The sequence below is a fragment of the Solanum pennellii genome, chromosome 4, assembly GCF_001406875.1.
Source record: "Solanum pennellii chromosome 4, SPENNV200".
Lineage (NCBI taxonomy): Eukaryota > Viridiplantae > Streptophyta > Magnoliopsida > Solanales > Solanaceae > Solanum > Solanum pennellii.
Window position 1 is genome coordinate 72,081,104 of NC_028640.1, and position 18,013 is coordinate 72,099,116.

The 18,013-nt window shown below is 33.3% G+C and overlaps 1 protein-coding gene and 1 long non-coding RNA gene across 16 annotated transcripts in view; one reads left to right on the forward strand and one right to left on the reverse strand.

Annotated features, from left to right (window-relative positions):
- Window positions 1-3,953: 3,953 nt before the first annotated feature.
- Window positions 3,954-18,013, forward strand: part of LOC107018084 (MADS-box transcription factor 27-like) — a 16,908-nt gene continuing 2,848 nt past the window's right edge. For 2 of the 6 annotated variants that reach the window (XM_015218456.2, XM_027916234.1), the window contains exons 1-4: window positions 3,956-4,123; window positions 4,241-4,472; window positions 12,584-12,662; window positions 16,691-16,752. In XM_015218456.2, coding sequence (XP_015073942.1) covers window positions 4,291-4,472; window positions 12,584-12,662; window positions 16,691-16,752 — 323 coding nt within the window. In that variant the 5' untranslated portion in view covers window positions 3,956-4,123; window positions 4,241-4,290. Of the gene's footprint in view, window positions 4,124-4,215; window positions 4,473-12,583; window positions 12,663-16,690; window positions 16,753-18,013 lie in introns of all 6 variants that reach the window. The other 4 variants (XM_015218457.2, XM_027916236.1, XM_027916233.1 and 1 more) reach the window with 3 other exon arrangements.
- LOC107018085 overlaps window positions 9,960-18,013 on the reverse strand; it is a 21,765-nt gene continuing 13,711 nt past the window's right edge. For 2 of the 10 annotated variants that reach the window (XR_003577784.1, XR_003577777.1), the window contains 3 exons: window positions 14,781-16,405; window positions 12,372-12,900; window positions 9,960-10,238 (listed from right to left, as the gene is read on the reverse strand). This is a non-coding gene — a long non-coding RNA (uncharacterized LOC107018085). The remainder of the gene's footprint in view (window positions 10,239-12,371; window positions 12,901-14,780; window positions 16,406-18,013) is intronic. The other 8 variants (XR_003577782.1, XR_003577785.1, XR_003577780.1 and 5 more) reach the window with 8 other exon arrangements.

The following is an 18,013-nucleotide window of genomic DNA, read 5'->3' on the forward strand; positions in this document are numbered from 1 at the left end:
TTTTTTTTTTTTTTTGGTAATAATGTAACTTACTTGATTAACAATAATGCTTTGATAGCCAAAGCTTTCAAAGATAATCTTTTTAAATAAAATGCGGCACACCTTCTTTTTGGAGACTGTTTTTACTATGTTTAGCAAATACTATAATTTTTTTGTTAAAAATGTTTTTCGATAAAGTATTATTAAAGTAGTACTTCTTAATGTTTGTCTAGCTAATCCACTTAGAAATATAATTTTTGCTAATATTAGAATAATAATTTCTAATAAAAAAATAATAATTTGTACTTGATCCAAGGTATCAGAAAATACTTCTCCAAAAAGAAAAAAGAAAACTTTTTCCGACTATTATTCAAAGTCACTTATTTTTCCCTAAAAAATGATCAAACACTCTAATTTGTAAAATGAATAAATTATTAAAAAACAAAATTTTTTACTTTTCAAAAGCTTGGCCAGCGTATGTATCATTAAATTAAAAGAATAATAAAACGTTGTTCGTGATCAATAAGATTTTGTTTAACGTGAAAGTGATTGCAAAATTAAATAATTTTAAAGTAATAAACATCAATATCAGATTAGTAAGAATATATAATTATTATTTTTAGAATCAAGATAAGAAAGTCACCTGAATTAAATTGCAGGTCCATACGGTAGGTGAACCAACTCTCGTTTAAATGGGTCATTTTTGGTGCAATGCTTCCAATTTTTTTCTTCTCATTTTAGAGTATCAAATTTGAGACTTTAACTAAAAATAGATAAATCTCAATTATTTCACAATAACTTATGTCTATGTTTACGTAATTAACATTAACATTTACTCGAAAGTTAAATGAACTCTCGCTTTTATTTATTAATTATATGAACAAAGCTTGTTATATTTGTTATTAACGTTTCTAGAACCCTCTTAAATTGATTTGGCTCATTTGCTCCATGGTCTAGGAAATGTTATCCATCAAAAAAAATTAACATATTATTTAGTGCTTTGTAGATGAGTCGAAATCAATTATTTTTCAATCATTTGAACTTTTCTTTGCTTTCATTTTATGTGAATGTGTTGAAATTAATGGAGTAAAAAAGAAATCAACATGGCTAGTAAGTTAGCAAATCAGCAATATTGGAGAAAATGAATTTTTTAAATCAATCAACACCAAGAAATTTGCAGCTTTAGGGATGATATAAAGGTTATGAAAAATGATTTCGAAATTAAAGACGCGTTGGAACAAATACTTGGTCCTCAGCTCGTGTAAGCGTTTTTTAGAAGTACAATTACATCGTAAAAATATATAATTTATTTTGACAAATTGATCGGAAAAAGTAATTTCCAATAATTAAAACTACGGAAAAATGACTTTCACGTGAAATTCTGATCTCTAAACTTCGTTAATCACATAAATGATATTGTGCCAATTTTTTGCTTCCATAACTTATGGAATTATTTGCAAGTTGACATTATTTTATGAAACTTCAACATCATATAAAATGACATTATTTCTGACGACATATATATTTTATTTTCACATAACACGTTTCTATGTTGGTTGTACGAAAAGATCGAATATTATATGTATCCACTACATGTTTTTGCCTCTTAATATATCCTCTTATTTATCTTTTTTATTCAATTCCACTTTGAGTATGAGATATAGAAATAGAGAGGTAGACAAAATAAAGAACATTTACCATTGAAATTAGAAGTTCTAGAGCAAGACTTCCTTATTTGGTAAGTTGAAATCTAAAAGTAGAAGGCATTACAATACTAGGAGAGTACTGCAGAATACAAGTGGGACAGTTGGCACGTGAGCTCCCACATTTTGGTTAAGCAACCAAAAAAAATGTAGTATTCCCGCTCAGAGGTGGAATCAGTATTAGAAGTTTAAGGGTTCTAAATTTCGTTCTTCATTCTTATCATTGAGCTGTCAATCAGTTATGTTAGGAGTTCACTAGTTATTACAAAATTTTCTAATACAAAGGATCTACGAAAAAGTTATTGGGTTCGGATGAATCCACGTACCTCACCTATCTACGCCCCTGCAGCCCCAACCTTGATTTACAACATAAAAAGGTTCATAATCAAATGACATTTATAAATGTTTGTGAATGTATTTTAGCAAAAATTATTGAGTTTTAGTGAAATTGTTATAAGCGCAATGAACTCGTACATCTAGCTTTTTAAATTCACCATGCCCTTAGGATTAACATTGTTCTAACCAAGATTTGTTTTGCTACCATCATACTGTATAAGAGTAGTCCGACTTAATATCTTGAAGCGCATATGAAACCATAAACAAATTTCAAATCATAAGATGATGAAAATGTCAAGTTCTAAATGAGACAAAACACAAGTTCATATCTTTTGCACCTTTTTGAACTTAAAAGATAGCATATCCTAAGAGATAAATTTATGATATGTTTGTAAAATCAAAATAGACAGTACCACGAGTTTCTTTTTAGCTTGTGTAACATATTTTACTTATAACACTTGAATTTTCCCAATCTTTTTTATTGAGATTTGCCTAAGTATGCACTCTTTTTCCGTAAGTTTACTAGCTTAAAAATCTATCAGTCATTTGAATGTCATCGTGATTGACCTATGACAACAAATTCATAGTGTTTGAGCTTGTGAGTGAACATTTAACCTCGATTATGACTTCTATAAGAGCTAACATGTAAAATGTTCAGTCAAATTATAAACATATCATGTCAAACTATGTTTTTCCTTAATACGAAATAATCAAACCAAAATTAGATTCATTATGCCGAAAATTAATTTACTAGATAGAACTTTCGATATTCGATACTTGATATCTACTTTAATTCAACACACGCCCTTATTTATCACAGAGTTCAAATAAAATAAGTGAGTCCTAGCGGACCCATATTAATCGACTTTGATCTACACTACACACACTCAAAAAAGAAATTAGCTAAGATAAAGAAGTGCCGACAATAAATGGAGTTTTTATTTTAATATTTACTCCCTCGGGCACTCTTAACTGTTTTGTTGCACTTTTCAATTTTTAAAAGTTAAATTAAATTAAATTAATTTGATTAAATTAAAAAATTTAAATATTTAAAAATTATATGAAATGTACTATAAATTATAAGTTTTTTTTGTATTTTAATATGACGAAACAACACATCGTAAAATGTTAATCAAAATACATGTTGTTTTACTCTATAAAAAGTAATCATGACAGTTAAAATGAATGAGAAAGTAATACTCTCTCTAGCTCATTTTATATGAGATAGTTTACTCATTATGGAGTTTGAGAAAGAAAAAAAGCGTTTTAAACTTTTTATTCATAATAAATGATCAAAATTTGTATGACCATAAGTTATTTTATTAAATATAAAATAAAAATTATATAAGTAAATTGTATAAAAATACATTATTATTTTCAAAACAAATTAAATAGAAAAGTAAATCTCATAAATTGAACGGTACATTTATAATAGATACAATAATTATTCCATTATTAGATTAAATTGTAAAAAAATACATTATTATTCTTAAAACAGATTAAATAGAAAAATAAGTCTCATAAATCGAACTGCGTGCATGTATAATAGATGCAGTAGTTATTCCATTATTAGCTTTAGCTCCAAAGAGTCAAATTAGTGACCCAAATGCAGAAAGGGCAAATCCGTCAGTATGTAAATTCCAGTTCGAAAAAAGTTATTTCCAAAAGTGGGAAGTTCATATTAAAATTCAGAGACAGCCACGCGTCAGCAATCTATACGAATGACGAAACTTTTAGTACGAATCTGACCTTATATTAAACCACCTGACAAATAAAATTCTCCCACGTGTCACAAGCACACAAAACCACTATTGGTTTTTTATAAACCCGAGGTAGAATAGCGGTTCTTTTTGAAACGCCCTAATACCCCCACCCCCCTCTAACCCCCCTACCCCATACCCAACGCGTTTCGCCTTTTTTCATATATACACACACTTTCCTTATATAGCCAAATTTAATCAGAAAAAAACTGAACCCAAAACGACGATTGCGAAGTCTCCTTTTGTCTTCTCTATCAACAGCAACTTTTTGGCCTCTCTCTCTCGATCGAAAAATTCCTCCATTGATTTTTTCTTCTGCTTCATCTCGTGAATGAAATTTCTCTGGTAAGTGTAAGCATACAATTTTTTTTTGTTTTTTTTTTCCGCATATATGAGAAATTGAATATGTAGCACGCAGTTGTTGTGTGGAATTGTAGGTAGCTAATTTTGTGTATTTTGTAGAGAGAGGAAGTAGAGAGAGAGAGAGTGTGTGTGTGTGTGAGAGATCGGCGATGGGGAGAGGTAAGATAGTGATAAGGAGGATCGATAATTCGACGAGCAGGCAAGTGACGTTCTCGAAGAGGAGAAATGGATTGTTGAAGAAGGCGAAGGAGCTAGCGATTCTGTGCGATGCGGAGGCCGGAGTTATTATCTTCTCCAGTACTGGAAAACTCTATGAATATTCAAACACCAGGTGATTTTCGCTATTTACGAGTTTTTTTTTTTTTTAATCTATAGATTATTAATTTATGAAATTTTGAGAAGTTTTAGTTTCGTCTGGATTAACGAGATCNTATTTTTTATCTATAGATTATTAATTTATGAAATTTTGAGAAGTTTTAGTTTCGTCTGGATTAACGAGATCTGTGTGCTGAATAGTTCAATTTTGCATCTTACATGTAAGTTTGACTTGGATAATGGGGTATTATAGATATGCTAATTTAGTGTAAAATAAATTCTTCTAGCTAGTGAAGTTCAAATCTACTAAGTAGGATGATATGAGTTCATATATGTGAGAGTCGAAATGCTTTGTTTACTCTTTTTCGCTCGAAATTGTGCTTCATTTTATTGCACGCTTTCTGTTTGTTATAATGTCGCTCAGTTTGTTTAATGCCTGTGTCGTATGAGCTGACTGGGTGAGAAAATGTGTAAATAGTGAGTTACACTTAAGTGAATGTATAGAATGAGGCCAGCTGGTGTTAGTTATGTCAGTAGTACATTGAGAAAGTACTATTGTTATTGAACTTTCTTACTGATTTTTATGGGCTAATTGCTTGGGGTTCTGTTCATGACAATTTTGATGTATGATTTGAGGTTTGCTGGACTTGGCGAAACTTCGATTTAGTGTAATACATTGAGCATATAGTTGTATGCACCCACACTAGAATGATGAATGCTAGAAAAGTTTTCATGAAATAACGAACAGAACAAAGAGAGGTTCTCATTGTTAATCTAGTAGACAAGTATCTATGCACAGAAGCGCATTGGTCGAGTTTCATTGAAGTGTGCTTAAAGACCAGCACCAGATGAACGTAAGGGCTAGCAGTAGCTTATGCAGTAGAGATGCATACCCATCATACAATGTGTATAATTATTTGGCTTCTTTTCGTTCACATCCTTAACTACTCCTAATGGGCGGGCAGTTATTTAAACAAGAAGAGTTTTTGGTTGACAGAAGTTAATGAGATGCATGCTGGAATATATCACGGGCCTTTGATGATATTATTATAAGGCACATTGAGGTATATATAGGTGACCAATGGCACTTCTAGATTCAATAGTCCATGTCTGGGTAGATTTATCAATCTCCCTAGAATAAGCTCTCCCATCTCCAATCGAAACCAATCATTTTGTGTAATGTGACCAATCAGATTTATTTCAGAGATTTTATCTATCAGAATGACCCCCATTTAATGCAAGCTGATCTCTGAGGATCATGCTGGGTTTGTAAGGGGAAGATTGATGGTTAGAAATGTCATATTAACCCAAGATAGCGTAGATGGAAAGGAACACAATAAAGGAGGTATTATTGTCACAGGCTCTCCTGGACCTTCCTTATTAACTTTTGTTGATTTATCTACAAGTTGTTGTCAAGAAATTCTTATTTAGTCATCATAAAGGGTACAACAGATGACTTCTTTAACTTCCCTAGGGGAATTAAATAAGAAGACTCTTTATCTACTGTTTTCTTTATCATAGCTGCAGAAGCCCTTAATAAAGCCTTAATCAGCTTAATAACAAGAGCAGTTGTAATGGCTTGTTCTACTATAAGCAGTTAGGGATCAAGAATTAACCGTTTTTATTGTGCTGGTGATCTAATTTTATTCAATCCTAGGGATAAGAGGTCAGTCAAGATGGTCATGAAGGTGCTTAAAGATAATCAAGATATTTCATGGCAAGAAATTAACATATAGCAGACTAATTTCGATACATATGACTACGAAGATAGAAGAAGTATAAGAAGACTGAGGACATGGTCTGGTTACAATGTAGGAAGAATGTGGTCTATATTACTGAAATGGAAATCAAAGCTTTGAACAAGGCTGGTGACTGGAAAGTAAGCTGCTGTCACGGGGAAAAAGCAATCATCATTAAGCATATTTTACGCTTCGAGACACTTTACTTGCTTGTTGCCATCACCCCTTTAATTACCGTGCTCATTAAGATAGAAACTTGCTTTTCTACTTTCTTTTGCGGTATGAATGAAAGCAATATCATTGAGCTCATGAGATTAAACGTGTTATCCTTGTGATGAAGAGAGAGGTGGGGGGTGGGGTAGGGCGAATTGGTTTTAAGATAATCACTCCTTATTTTCAGCTATGAGATGGTGGAGGTTAAGAATCGAAGACAATCTTTGTTAAAAAAGTAAATTAGATTTATCCCAGCTACATGAATTTGCTTATTTCATGTATTAGGAAATCAATGTTAAGATACATGTATGCTTTTATTCATGATTTAGGGAACAAGAAAAACTTAGAATTAGTCATGATACATGTACTTGAATAGTTACATGTTAAAACAATTCCTATAAATATCTAAGTCAAGTCGGTAGAAGAAAATATTCCCCATTTTCTACCATCAAATTAAAAAAAGTAAAGAATAGAAGTGAAGTAGCAAAGAAAAAAAAATTGTTCGTTCAAGAAAAAATTTGAGTGATTGCGAGTGTTTCTCCAACCCCATTTTCCAACATTTGTTATAAGAACTACTTGTTGTTAGGACCGAAAATAAGTAGGTGTAAATGCGGAAGCTAGCAATGCAAACCTCGAAAGACTACGAGTAAGAAGACAACGAGAAATATACCAAAAGACACAAAAATTTAACGTGGTTCGGTCAATCGACCTACGTCCACAAAGGAGATGAGAAAACCACTATAAATATGAGAGTACAAAATACAGAGGGAAACAACCTCAACCAAATTCACTCAGAATACATGGGAGGTTCACACCAGTGATAACGTATCAAGCTTGTGACCCACAATTTCTCCCCCTAACCAGAACTCTCAAAGCCATTAAGACTACATTGTGAATGCTGATTAAGTTAGAAGGAACATGTCTCTATTTATAGAGTCCTAAACCTTTTCCTACTAGAAAAAGGACTAGTCAATTCAAAACATTTTCCTAAAAGAAAAACCTATTTATGGTAAGAAATCAGGGCAAATAGAACCCAACACTTGTCTTGAGGGAGTTATGAAAAAACTTCTTACATGCTAAATGAATTGAGATGGAGTAAAATGATTGATAGGTTTTAAGGTTTTCGAACGATCCTCAAAATGTAAGGACCCGATCATTTGCAGAGTGTTCTCATCCAGGGCAATATGTTGTACAACTGGAATGTTATCTTGTCAGTGGTTGGTGAAGTTGTCAGCATACTTAACTAATAGGAATGGACGAAATTATTTGTCTAATGGTCAATAATTCTTCTTGGAATAATATGTTCACTATGACAAACAACTAACAAGACTATTCATTAAAAAAAAAAAATCAAGCTTCAAACAAACAACAGGGGACCTTATCCACTGAAGAATTTCTTCCTGAATCCCTTGTTATTTTGATTGCTTGTATCTTTGCTTAAGTTGTAGGATTTGTTTCACTCTTGTTAGAAACATTTTAAAACTTTGTGTGAGTCATTGTAAGAAGATTGTTAAGGTTAACTTTGTGTCTTATGGTCAAAAGTCTATATTAATCAGTGAGGTTAGTATAGTGGGCAATGGATGCATTGCTTAGTCTCAGTAAGTAACAGGTTGTATTACTTAGCGTTGAGATTAGGAGGTCAATCTCATTGTGTGGTTGTAATCTGTGTTTCACTTTTTCTTGAGAAGATTAGTGAAAACAGTTGAAAATCATGTGAGACAGGTCGTGATTTTACTCCTCCGAGAAAGAAGGTTTCCACGTAAAGTATCGTGCGTTCTCTTTACTTTCTCTATTTACTATTGTGCATCGCTATAGTGCTAAAGGACCTAGTCCTATCATAAGTAGTGGACGCATACATTTCATCAATGATTTTGTTAAATATAAGAACAAACATGATATTTAAAATTGCAATAATTACTGAAATATCAAATTACTAAATAACACTAACAAAAGTTTGTAAGAGGATGGTATAAATGAAAACACAAAAGAATATCTCTATTTTCGAAAATCAATTCAAATTCATACCAAGACGATCAACAACAAAAGTTATCCATCTTTTAAGGAGATAGTTGAAGCATTATAGAAATAGGAAAAAGAAAAGCTAACATATGGTGTTTTATTGATTAAAAAAAGGCACATCACAAAGTCCCAAGGGAGGTTCTTTGGAGATTAAAAAAAGGCTCGCATCCGATGTCTTATGTGATAAGAATGTGCCACCAAGATTTAAAGGTAAGTTTTACAAAGTTGTTGTTAGATCAATTATGTTGTATGAGACAGAGCATTGACCTATCAAAAACTTACATATTCAGAGATGAAATAAGTAGAAATAAGGAGGCTTGGCATGTAGAGACATACTAGCTAGGAGAGATAAGATTAGAAACAAAGATATAAAAGGTAAGGCGGAAGTGACGTTAGTAGCGGACAAAATAACAAAAACAAGACTAAGATATCTTTACTATTTTTATTTTTAATACTTTTCTTTCTTTGGTAATTTTATTCGAGCTTATTTCACTCATCAATGACGGATTATAACCTAAAAATGGGGATTTGAGCTCGTGATCTCTCTATATATTATTTGTCTGCACCCATGAACAAAAAAGGCTACTTATCGCGTTCGGTGGTTATACCAAAACAATATAAATTATCGGGTCAAGTTTAAAAAATTGCACCTAAGATGGGTTGATCTTGATATTTCATCCCCACAAAAAAATTTATACAAAAATGGCTTCTATTCTTCAGCAGCGTTGAACTTTTTTTTTTTTTAAAAGAATAGCCTCCATTCAGAAAATCTAACTTCACGGCATCAAGTTAGGACATTTTAAGACATTTAACTTTCTCAATTGATCAAAACTTTTGCCTATAAAAATTTAGTACGTTCAGAACATATCAAGATAGTGAAGATGTTCAATAGACCAAAAGTTGTTTTATAAGCAAAAGATTGTACTTAGATATGGTACCCACAAAACATAAATTCATACATTTACCGTTAAAAGGGTCAGGATATTTTACTATAGTGAACTTGGTCGATAGATATACATTAGATAAAATTTGAAACTTGGGCACATTGCCCATCAATATAAACTCTATCTTTTGCTGATAAACATGCCATATGTGAATAACTCTTGAAGTAATGGGCAGAACTTGTTCAATTGACCACTAGTTCTACATTTGAACTAATGCCTATTGACCAACATAAATTAATTCCAGCAATTATTTTTAAATTTAGTTGTAAAAAAACCTTATCAAGCAGAAATAAAATTCAAAACCGTATATTTGGACAAAAACCCAAGACTAGACACTTCGTTGAACACTATTGTTTCTTTTTTTGATTTNAGTTTAGTTGTAAAAAAACCTTATCAAGCAGAAATAAAATTCAAAACCGCATATTTGGACAAAAACCCAAGACTAGACACTTCGTTGAACACTATTGTTTCTTTTTTTGATTTTGTGTATGTTTGTTATAAAATAACCCGACTCAATTCTACATTTGGACTAATGTTATTAAAACTTTTTATTTTGTACCCTTAGTGGCATATTTTGTATCACATAAATTTTTAGACATGTTCAAAACCACATGTGTATTAATGTTTTCTTGTGCCCAGTAAAAAATAAGAAGTGCTACTACAGAGACAGTGATTAAACTTCAAAGCAAGAAAGTAATTACTAGCTTCTGTGCCTTGAAAGCTAAGACAAACAAAGGAGAAACAGTAAAATGTGTTTATATTATCATGCATCCTCTATTCATATTGTTTTGCAAGTTGATCCACACATCATTTTGTTTCTTGTAGTTGCGTTCAATCAAAGGTTCACTTAGTTGGTTCAGCAATGACCTGCAACCATGAACAATGTCAGTTATTTTCACGGAGGAACAATGTAAGAGAGATACATGGGAGCATAGACTCTTTTATGGATGATAGGCAACAAAAACCTTTTGTTCATTTGATTATATATTTGCACCAACTTTTATAGAGGAAGGTATCAAATATTATAAACTTCAGTTAGTGCTGGATGCCATATTTACAATTTGAAAACAAACAAAAAAAGAAGTGTATCCTTGATTCTTCCTACAAGGATTCTAAAACTTAAACTTCTAAACAACGTTTGAATTATTTGCATATGATGTTCTTCTTCCACCCCCCACTTTAATACGAACTTCTGCTTACTCCATGCACATATGTTCCATATTCATACTTCACGTTGATGACCCTCATTCATAGAGTTTGTTCTCCTAGATCATACCTCCATAAGCATTTCACAAGTAAACTTAATTTATGATCACTTTTAAGTTTCTTATGTCCAAGCTCCCTTCCATTTTTAAGGATAGAAGGTGTGTTCCATTTCACTAGATTAAAACATCTCTCATCTTTATTTCCTCGCCATATAAAGTTCCTTATTAAAGCATCAATCGTCCTTAATTTAAAGTCATTAGATGAGTGTCTTATAAGTTTGTCCAAAACTTTCTTGAGTCTCTAGCTAGCAGCTTATAGTACCAAAAGTTATGCCCCAAAGGATGTGTGGGATCTTTCACTAGCGCGAAAATAGTCGTGGGAATTGTTTCCCACAACAATGAGTTTACACCAAGGAGAATGAGCCCCAAGGTGTTTACCCTAGTCTAGACAAGATAAGAAATACAATACAAGATGAAGTCCCATAATGCATGCTATCTGCTAATGATTTGTGTCAATTGACAAATCTAGCAAGGGTGTCAACCAAACTTGACTTATGGAGAAGAGCTTTAGAAAGTAAGGGTTTTGGGATAAGAAGTAAGAGAATGAAATTACAAGGTGTTACTCATATCAAAATCAGATGGTTGAAATGAAGAAGTGTTATCAAGTGACATGTGATAGAAGGATGCCTACCAAATTGAAAGTTAAAAAGTATATAAAACTGTAAGACCTACAATTTTATATGGTAGTTAAAGGTGGGTCGCTAAATGCATGGTGTCAATGCAGACGATTAGCCATAATAGAAGAAGAAGTTCTATAGAGGTGATAAGCTACTAGTTGAGAATAAGTTTTAGACTTGTTAGATAACTTCTAATATTATTAATATTATCATTTATAAACATAAATAGCCACTTAGGGAGCTTTCACAAAAATAAATTATTGGATGCACCCGACATCCCAAAACAGGGGTAATCCAATACTGTCCTACGGTTGGACAGAGAGAAGTTTAAAATAGCAAATCACCCAAGAAATTTGCTGCTCCAACCGTTTCGTGCATAGGAATCTTAATTGCCAGCATATCCATTCTTGCCTACACATACCTGCTCTATCATCATCTCATGAAGCACTCTCATTTAGTCATTACCTACTGATGGCTATTAACTTGCTATTGTTTGCTTGTCATTGTTGATTTTTATCATATTCAATAATCGGATCCCAATACTAACCTTATTTACCCCAACCACCAACTGCTAGTTCCTTTAACTCACAGTAAGCGTTATGCATCTTTTCTCTAGCACGCATTTATGTTATACTAGTTGTGTTTAAAAAATTCTCTTCTTTTTCATTTTTTTTAGTGGGGTGGGTGGGTTGAAGGTATTCCTAGGAATCTTATTTTGAAAACTAAGACGGGTTAACAGAATGGAATTTGGATAAACAATAAATTTAATAAGAGAAAACTTGAACATTAGACCATAATACATGGCTACATGCAGTTGAGTTTTCATCCTGAAATATCCCCTTCTTATTCTGTCTGAAGTCAGGTTGTATGTTTCAACATTCAGTAACTAGTATAGAATTTGGAAGCAACATAGACAATGCCTACAGAAATAACGTGAGATGAAGATAACACACTTAGATATATTCATTAGAGCATGTTCGCCATATCTCTCTTGTTTTGCTTTAATATTAAGCATGAAGGCAACAGTCACAAATCCACAACTAATGAGTCAATTCATACCTTGGTGATTGGTACATGAAAGTAGAGTAAAAGGAGCAAAACAGACTTCAGTGCCATACCTTAAAGACAGTACCATTCACTTTGTAAAGGTTTTGTGCGCTATCACTCCCAAGTTCAATCAACTGACAAACACAGAAAAAGAAATCAAATACCAGAATTGCAGTCATCAGGTTAATAAGAGGCTGCAAAAGATATTACCTGTCTTGTTCTATTTGTGTCCTTTCTTATAAGAAGATAATAAAGACAATTCTGAATATATTTACTTTGACAGCATGAAGTCGGTGATTGAACGATACAACAAAACAAAGGAGGAGAATCATCAATTGGAAACTCCAACTTCTGAGGTTAGGGTAAGTTTCACTGGTTAATTTGCAGTCAACTAGTCAAAGAAAAATATGCATAGCTAAGCTTTCTATCATAATTACTTCATGTAGTTGGACATAATCTAGGAAATACCAAGGGACTTGTTGAGTAATTAAGGTACAGAATTAACAACCTAAAATCTCAGGTTCAAGGCCTTCTATAACACGTAATATGTGCATATCTACTCAACATGGTGAGCTGATTTCTGGACATCTGCAAAGTAGGCTGCAGCAAGCTTTTCGTGAGATAGTCAAGGTGCGATCAAATTGATCCAGACACTACTATAATAAGTAAAAATTCTGTTCAAAGTTAACAGAATATTAAATGGTAGAGAATATTATAAGTAATTATATTATAGATGAAAGTTAAGAGGATCATTATATATTATATGGAAAATATTCGAAAAATATTCTTAGTGATTATATGATAAATATAGGAAACCATAGAAACAAAAAAACTTCCCTCGTACTAGCAGCCCTCTTGATATTACCAACCAGTGCCAACAAGAATTTCTTTTCATCTTCTCTCCTACTTATTGGGCGTACTAGGCTTCTAGAAAATTAGTAGATACCTAAGTGAATATGTCTTTGGTGATTTTATTACTCATCTCTTTCTGATTAATCATTCTAGAAAGTACCTTTCTTACTCCCAGCAATCATTTAGGCTGCTTTTTCAGGAGCCACAGCTCTTTCCAGAAACATTTGACTCACCACACTGATGTATTTCAGGCTACCATCTACGCCGGTCACTTATCTCTGGCTTTTCCAGTAATTGCCCTGATAATTTTTCTAGTTACTTTTTCAACAGTAAATTCAACCCTACACGATATCCTAGAGTCACTTCTCCCTAAATTAGAAAAACATATTCCTATGGGCTGTAAGGACACTTTTTTGGATACATCAACAACAGTCTGTTAGAAAGAATAAGACCTTTTACTACAAAGGAAAACAACAAAATCGCTAGAAAGAGTCAAAATGAATATGATAATATATCTNGATACATCAACAACAGTCTGTTAGAAAGAATAAGACCTTTTACGGCGAATGTCACTATTCCAGCAACTCATTTCAGATGACTGGCAATTATTCTGGTGAGTTCTAGTACAGTGCAAGGTGGCATGTAATCCTAACATTGTTTTTGATGAGCAGAATTTATTCATAGAAACAGCAACAATCAAGCACTAAACATGTAACGGAAGTTTGACTCAACTCCTATCCAAGATACAAGGAGTTTATATGAAGTCCCAAAGTGTTATCAAGATAATTTTTACTGGGAAATATTCTAAAGGTTCATACTATAGTCTAGAGAACTATTGATTACTCTGTCAAAATTGAAATCCCCAACGATTATGGTTCTTTAGTCCATAGAAACTCCTAAGGGTCTTAGTGTTTTTCTAACAATAAAAGCTTAGTTAGAGTTACTATGTCCTCTTTCTACAACATACATGGATTATGGTGTACTTTTGTGTATACGACTTTGTGAAAAGGATATAAAAGATGTTAGCACCTATGATCAAGGGGAATAGAATTTTGGAAACAGACGTTCTACCTCTAGGCTTTGAGGTAGAGGTCGGGGCTGTGTACACTTTACCCTCCCCAGATCCCACTTCGCGCGACTACATTGGATATACTGCTGTTGTTATTGGAATGTCGGTCATAGGGTGGAGAGTCTTATAATAAGAGGGCTAGTGACTAGTCAAGTCAAAGCTTTAGTTTCATCAACATGACTACAAGTTGACTGGTTATATGGGTAGCTGAATGGTAATAAAATATTTACTACAAAGGAAAACAACAAAATCGCTAGAAAGAGTCAAAATGAATATGATAATATATCTGTGAATTTACACTATTCCGATTTAATTAATTCTATTTAGATACCATGTCAGACCTCCAGTTTTATCATTTCTAAGTTTCTATGTATCTGGTTAGATTGCATGAGCCTGGTCCTAAGTTTGTATCTTACCACTCAGATTGCTATTTTGACAGTTCAGGAAAACTAAAACTGCACATTAAAGCAAGTTGCTTTTGTTCTCACCAGAAAAGTGGAAAAAGAAAAATGAATTCTCATCTCTTGTCAAATCGGATAACTTATCCACCTTCACTTACTTGGCTTGAATTTGGTACAACGATTCCTCATTGCCCTGCCTTTCTGCCATACTCAACACTTGTCTGTCCCAATGGTCGGTCTAGCCATATGTTGGGTCAAACTGAAAATAGAATAAGTGAGGGAATGATCTTTATGAGACTCAGAATGAAGTTCATTAAAGGTTTCATATTAGTACCAACTTTACTGGAAAGGTCAAACTGTGTTCCCAAGGAAAATAGAATTAGGAGACGGAAGCAGGGTAATAGGGACAAAAGTGAAGAGACAAAACAGAATCCTGCAAGAAGCAAAAGATTCTCATATTTAACAGTTAGCTGTACAGCTGAAGATGCTGAAATGGAGGCTAAAGTTTGAAAACTTATAGTTAAGATGGAAGGAAGATGCCTTACGAGAAACTAGAAACATTTCATCCAAACTAGTGTCTTATAAACTATGGGCAATCCAATACATTGTCAGAGAACAGGAGCTTGTATTCCATTATTACTGATCTGGGATGAAATGTTACCCATTGAAAATGTACCAAAACTTCACCTTTCAAGATTTTACTGTAGAGGTCACATAAAAGAATAGATCAGGGACTATGGCTTTAAATCAATCACAATATAGCCCAGGATAGAACTGTCTTATGGTTCACACTTTACAATTACTTTGAAGCATTTTATATCTTCAGCTAAACAATTTTCATACATCCCTACCTGCATATTTATGCGAAAAGAGATTCTACACAGATACAGCCTGATTTTCTGCAAGAGCAATAAAAGAAAGGGTTTTCATGCTCTTGAGAGGGTTATGATTGGAAAAACAAAACCTTGTGCTACCTTTTTACTGACGATCACCATTATCAACTTCAAGGATTTAGTAGTCTGCCTAATCCCTGCTGTACATGAAAATTTGGCCATTTTTTAAAAATTACCTTTATAGTGTAAAAGTTCTATTGTGGGCAAAGTTCTAGTAAGAAGGACTCCAAAGGTTGCTTATCCCCCAGCCTTCTAGCTAGTGTCAAAATCTTAAATAAAATCTTCTGAATCTTATTTGAGTCACGCCAATTCAACAAGGAGAGATTCAATTTGTGGTAGAGGTAGTAATGATTTATTTCCGGTGAAGCCCATTTATTGAAAATCGTCAGCTAGGGCACACTATCTCTTGTCAAATATCTACCAAGATGACAGCTGGTGTTAACCTACACCTAGTTCATTCCTATGCTCACATATAAATTTAGGTACAGCTTGGAGCTTTTGGATATGGTGTTGGAAGATAATTCCTGGTAGATTGATCATGGAAGCAGCACATGACTCCTTTTAATAATAAGACTGGATAGACCAACCTAATTTAAGACATAAGAAAGAATTCTGCTCAGGGGTTAATACTGCCATCATGACGTATTGCACTCATGCTCATAGCACACTCTTTCAATGGTACACAAATCCAGGAACAGAAAATCACGTGTAGAGCTGCTTTACAATCTCCAAGCGGGGCAACTATGACGCAACTGTAATTTTTTTTATGTACAACTGCAATTATTCACTAACAGAACATCAAATTCAATTACTCCTTACTGTACGAGACATCATAGTTTATGACCATCAACTTCAAGGCCTCCACAAACCAATAGCTTATAATTTTATCTCTGATAGCATGTTGTTGAACAAAATTGTTAATTGTAGGAAGCAACAAATATAAAAACGAGGAAGTAACTCTAAATTGAAGTTACACAATTAGGGGTGCATATGAATCTAATTCCCGGACCACGAGGAGGGAGGCGGTCAATTTAAATCTAAGTAGAACCCATAACATCCAGGCTTGGTTTCCTATTGATTTCACAGCTAGTTTTATCAAAGCATGCAGAAATATCCTTTAGTTTCTCCTATGATAATCCAAAACCATGTATTAAAATATAATTTCCTGTTAGCAGTTTTGGCAAAGGGAAGCGGCAATGCTGAGGCAACAACTTCAGAACTTGCAAGAGAATCACCGGTAAACTCTCTTGTCCTATGTTAGATATATTTCTTACTTCCACAAATAACTTATTTAATGACCTATAGCACAAACACGGGGACTCTTGTATCCATTGTAGTTTTTAAGACATTGAAGTAAAAATTACTCCCTTCATTCATTTTTAGTAGTCATATTTGGAATTAGTACACCCAATAAGAAAACAATAATTAGCATGACTATTTTACCACAAAATCCTATTAATTGATGTCTAGTATTAAGTCTCGAAAAATGATTCTGGAATATGAAATCAATGCTAAGGTGAAGACTTGGAAAAAACTTATTAAAGGTGAAGAGTAAAAGTAGGCTTGGGGTTTTCACATGAACCCCTATTAATTGATGTTTAGTATTAGGTCTTGGAAATGGTGTTATCTACTTTAATGTTGAGGGACTATGAATTAGAGATTTTAGAATGTTTGTACAACTCTACCAGGAAAGTTGGTTTGGGTTTCACAACAAGTATGTTATTATTTGGGATAATGAGGACCAATCATATCGAGCATTTTTTAAGAGGATATCGGGAAAATGTGGATAGATCCTATCTAAGTAACAATTTATACATTTTTTTTTTTGAAAACTACCAATCAAAGCGACAAATTTAAAAGGGGAGAGGGGTTTTGTTTTGTGTGTGTGGGGTGGGGTGGGGGGGTGGGGGGGCTATTGAAACTAGAATCAATGTCTTGAAATAGAGAGGGTAGAGTCGTTGATTGTGTCAAGTTTTCTGATCATTTTTAATACTTTCAACCAACAAATATTAACAGTTGTCGACAATTTTTTTATTTTCTGAAATGGTAACATAATAATTGTCCACAATTATAGAGAATGGAGGAGAATTTTATAGGACCTATTGCTTGGATCACTATACATGCTAAGAAAATACATAAATACTCCCAATTCACATTATTTCGTATTTATTACTGCTTGTTTCTGTATTTTCTTTTTTAAAACTACTTGGAAATGCTTTGTTTTAAGCCGAGGGTCTAGCGGACACAGTCTCTCTAGCTCTAACGAGGTAGGACACTCTACCCTCCCTTAGACCTTACGTGGGATTTCATTGGGCTTGTTTATGTTGTTCTTTCTTTAGGTAGGAATTCTCCCAATCATTAGTATACGTTGATTTCATCAACAAAGTTACTAGGCAGAATGAAACATCTCCTCCATTGCACTACTTAAAATATTCAGCTGTTGTGATCTTTTGGATTGACAGTGTTATTTCTTTTTATTATTTGGGGGTTGGGGGGGG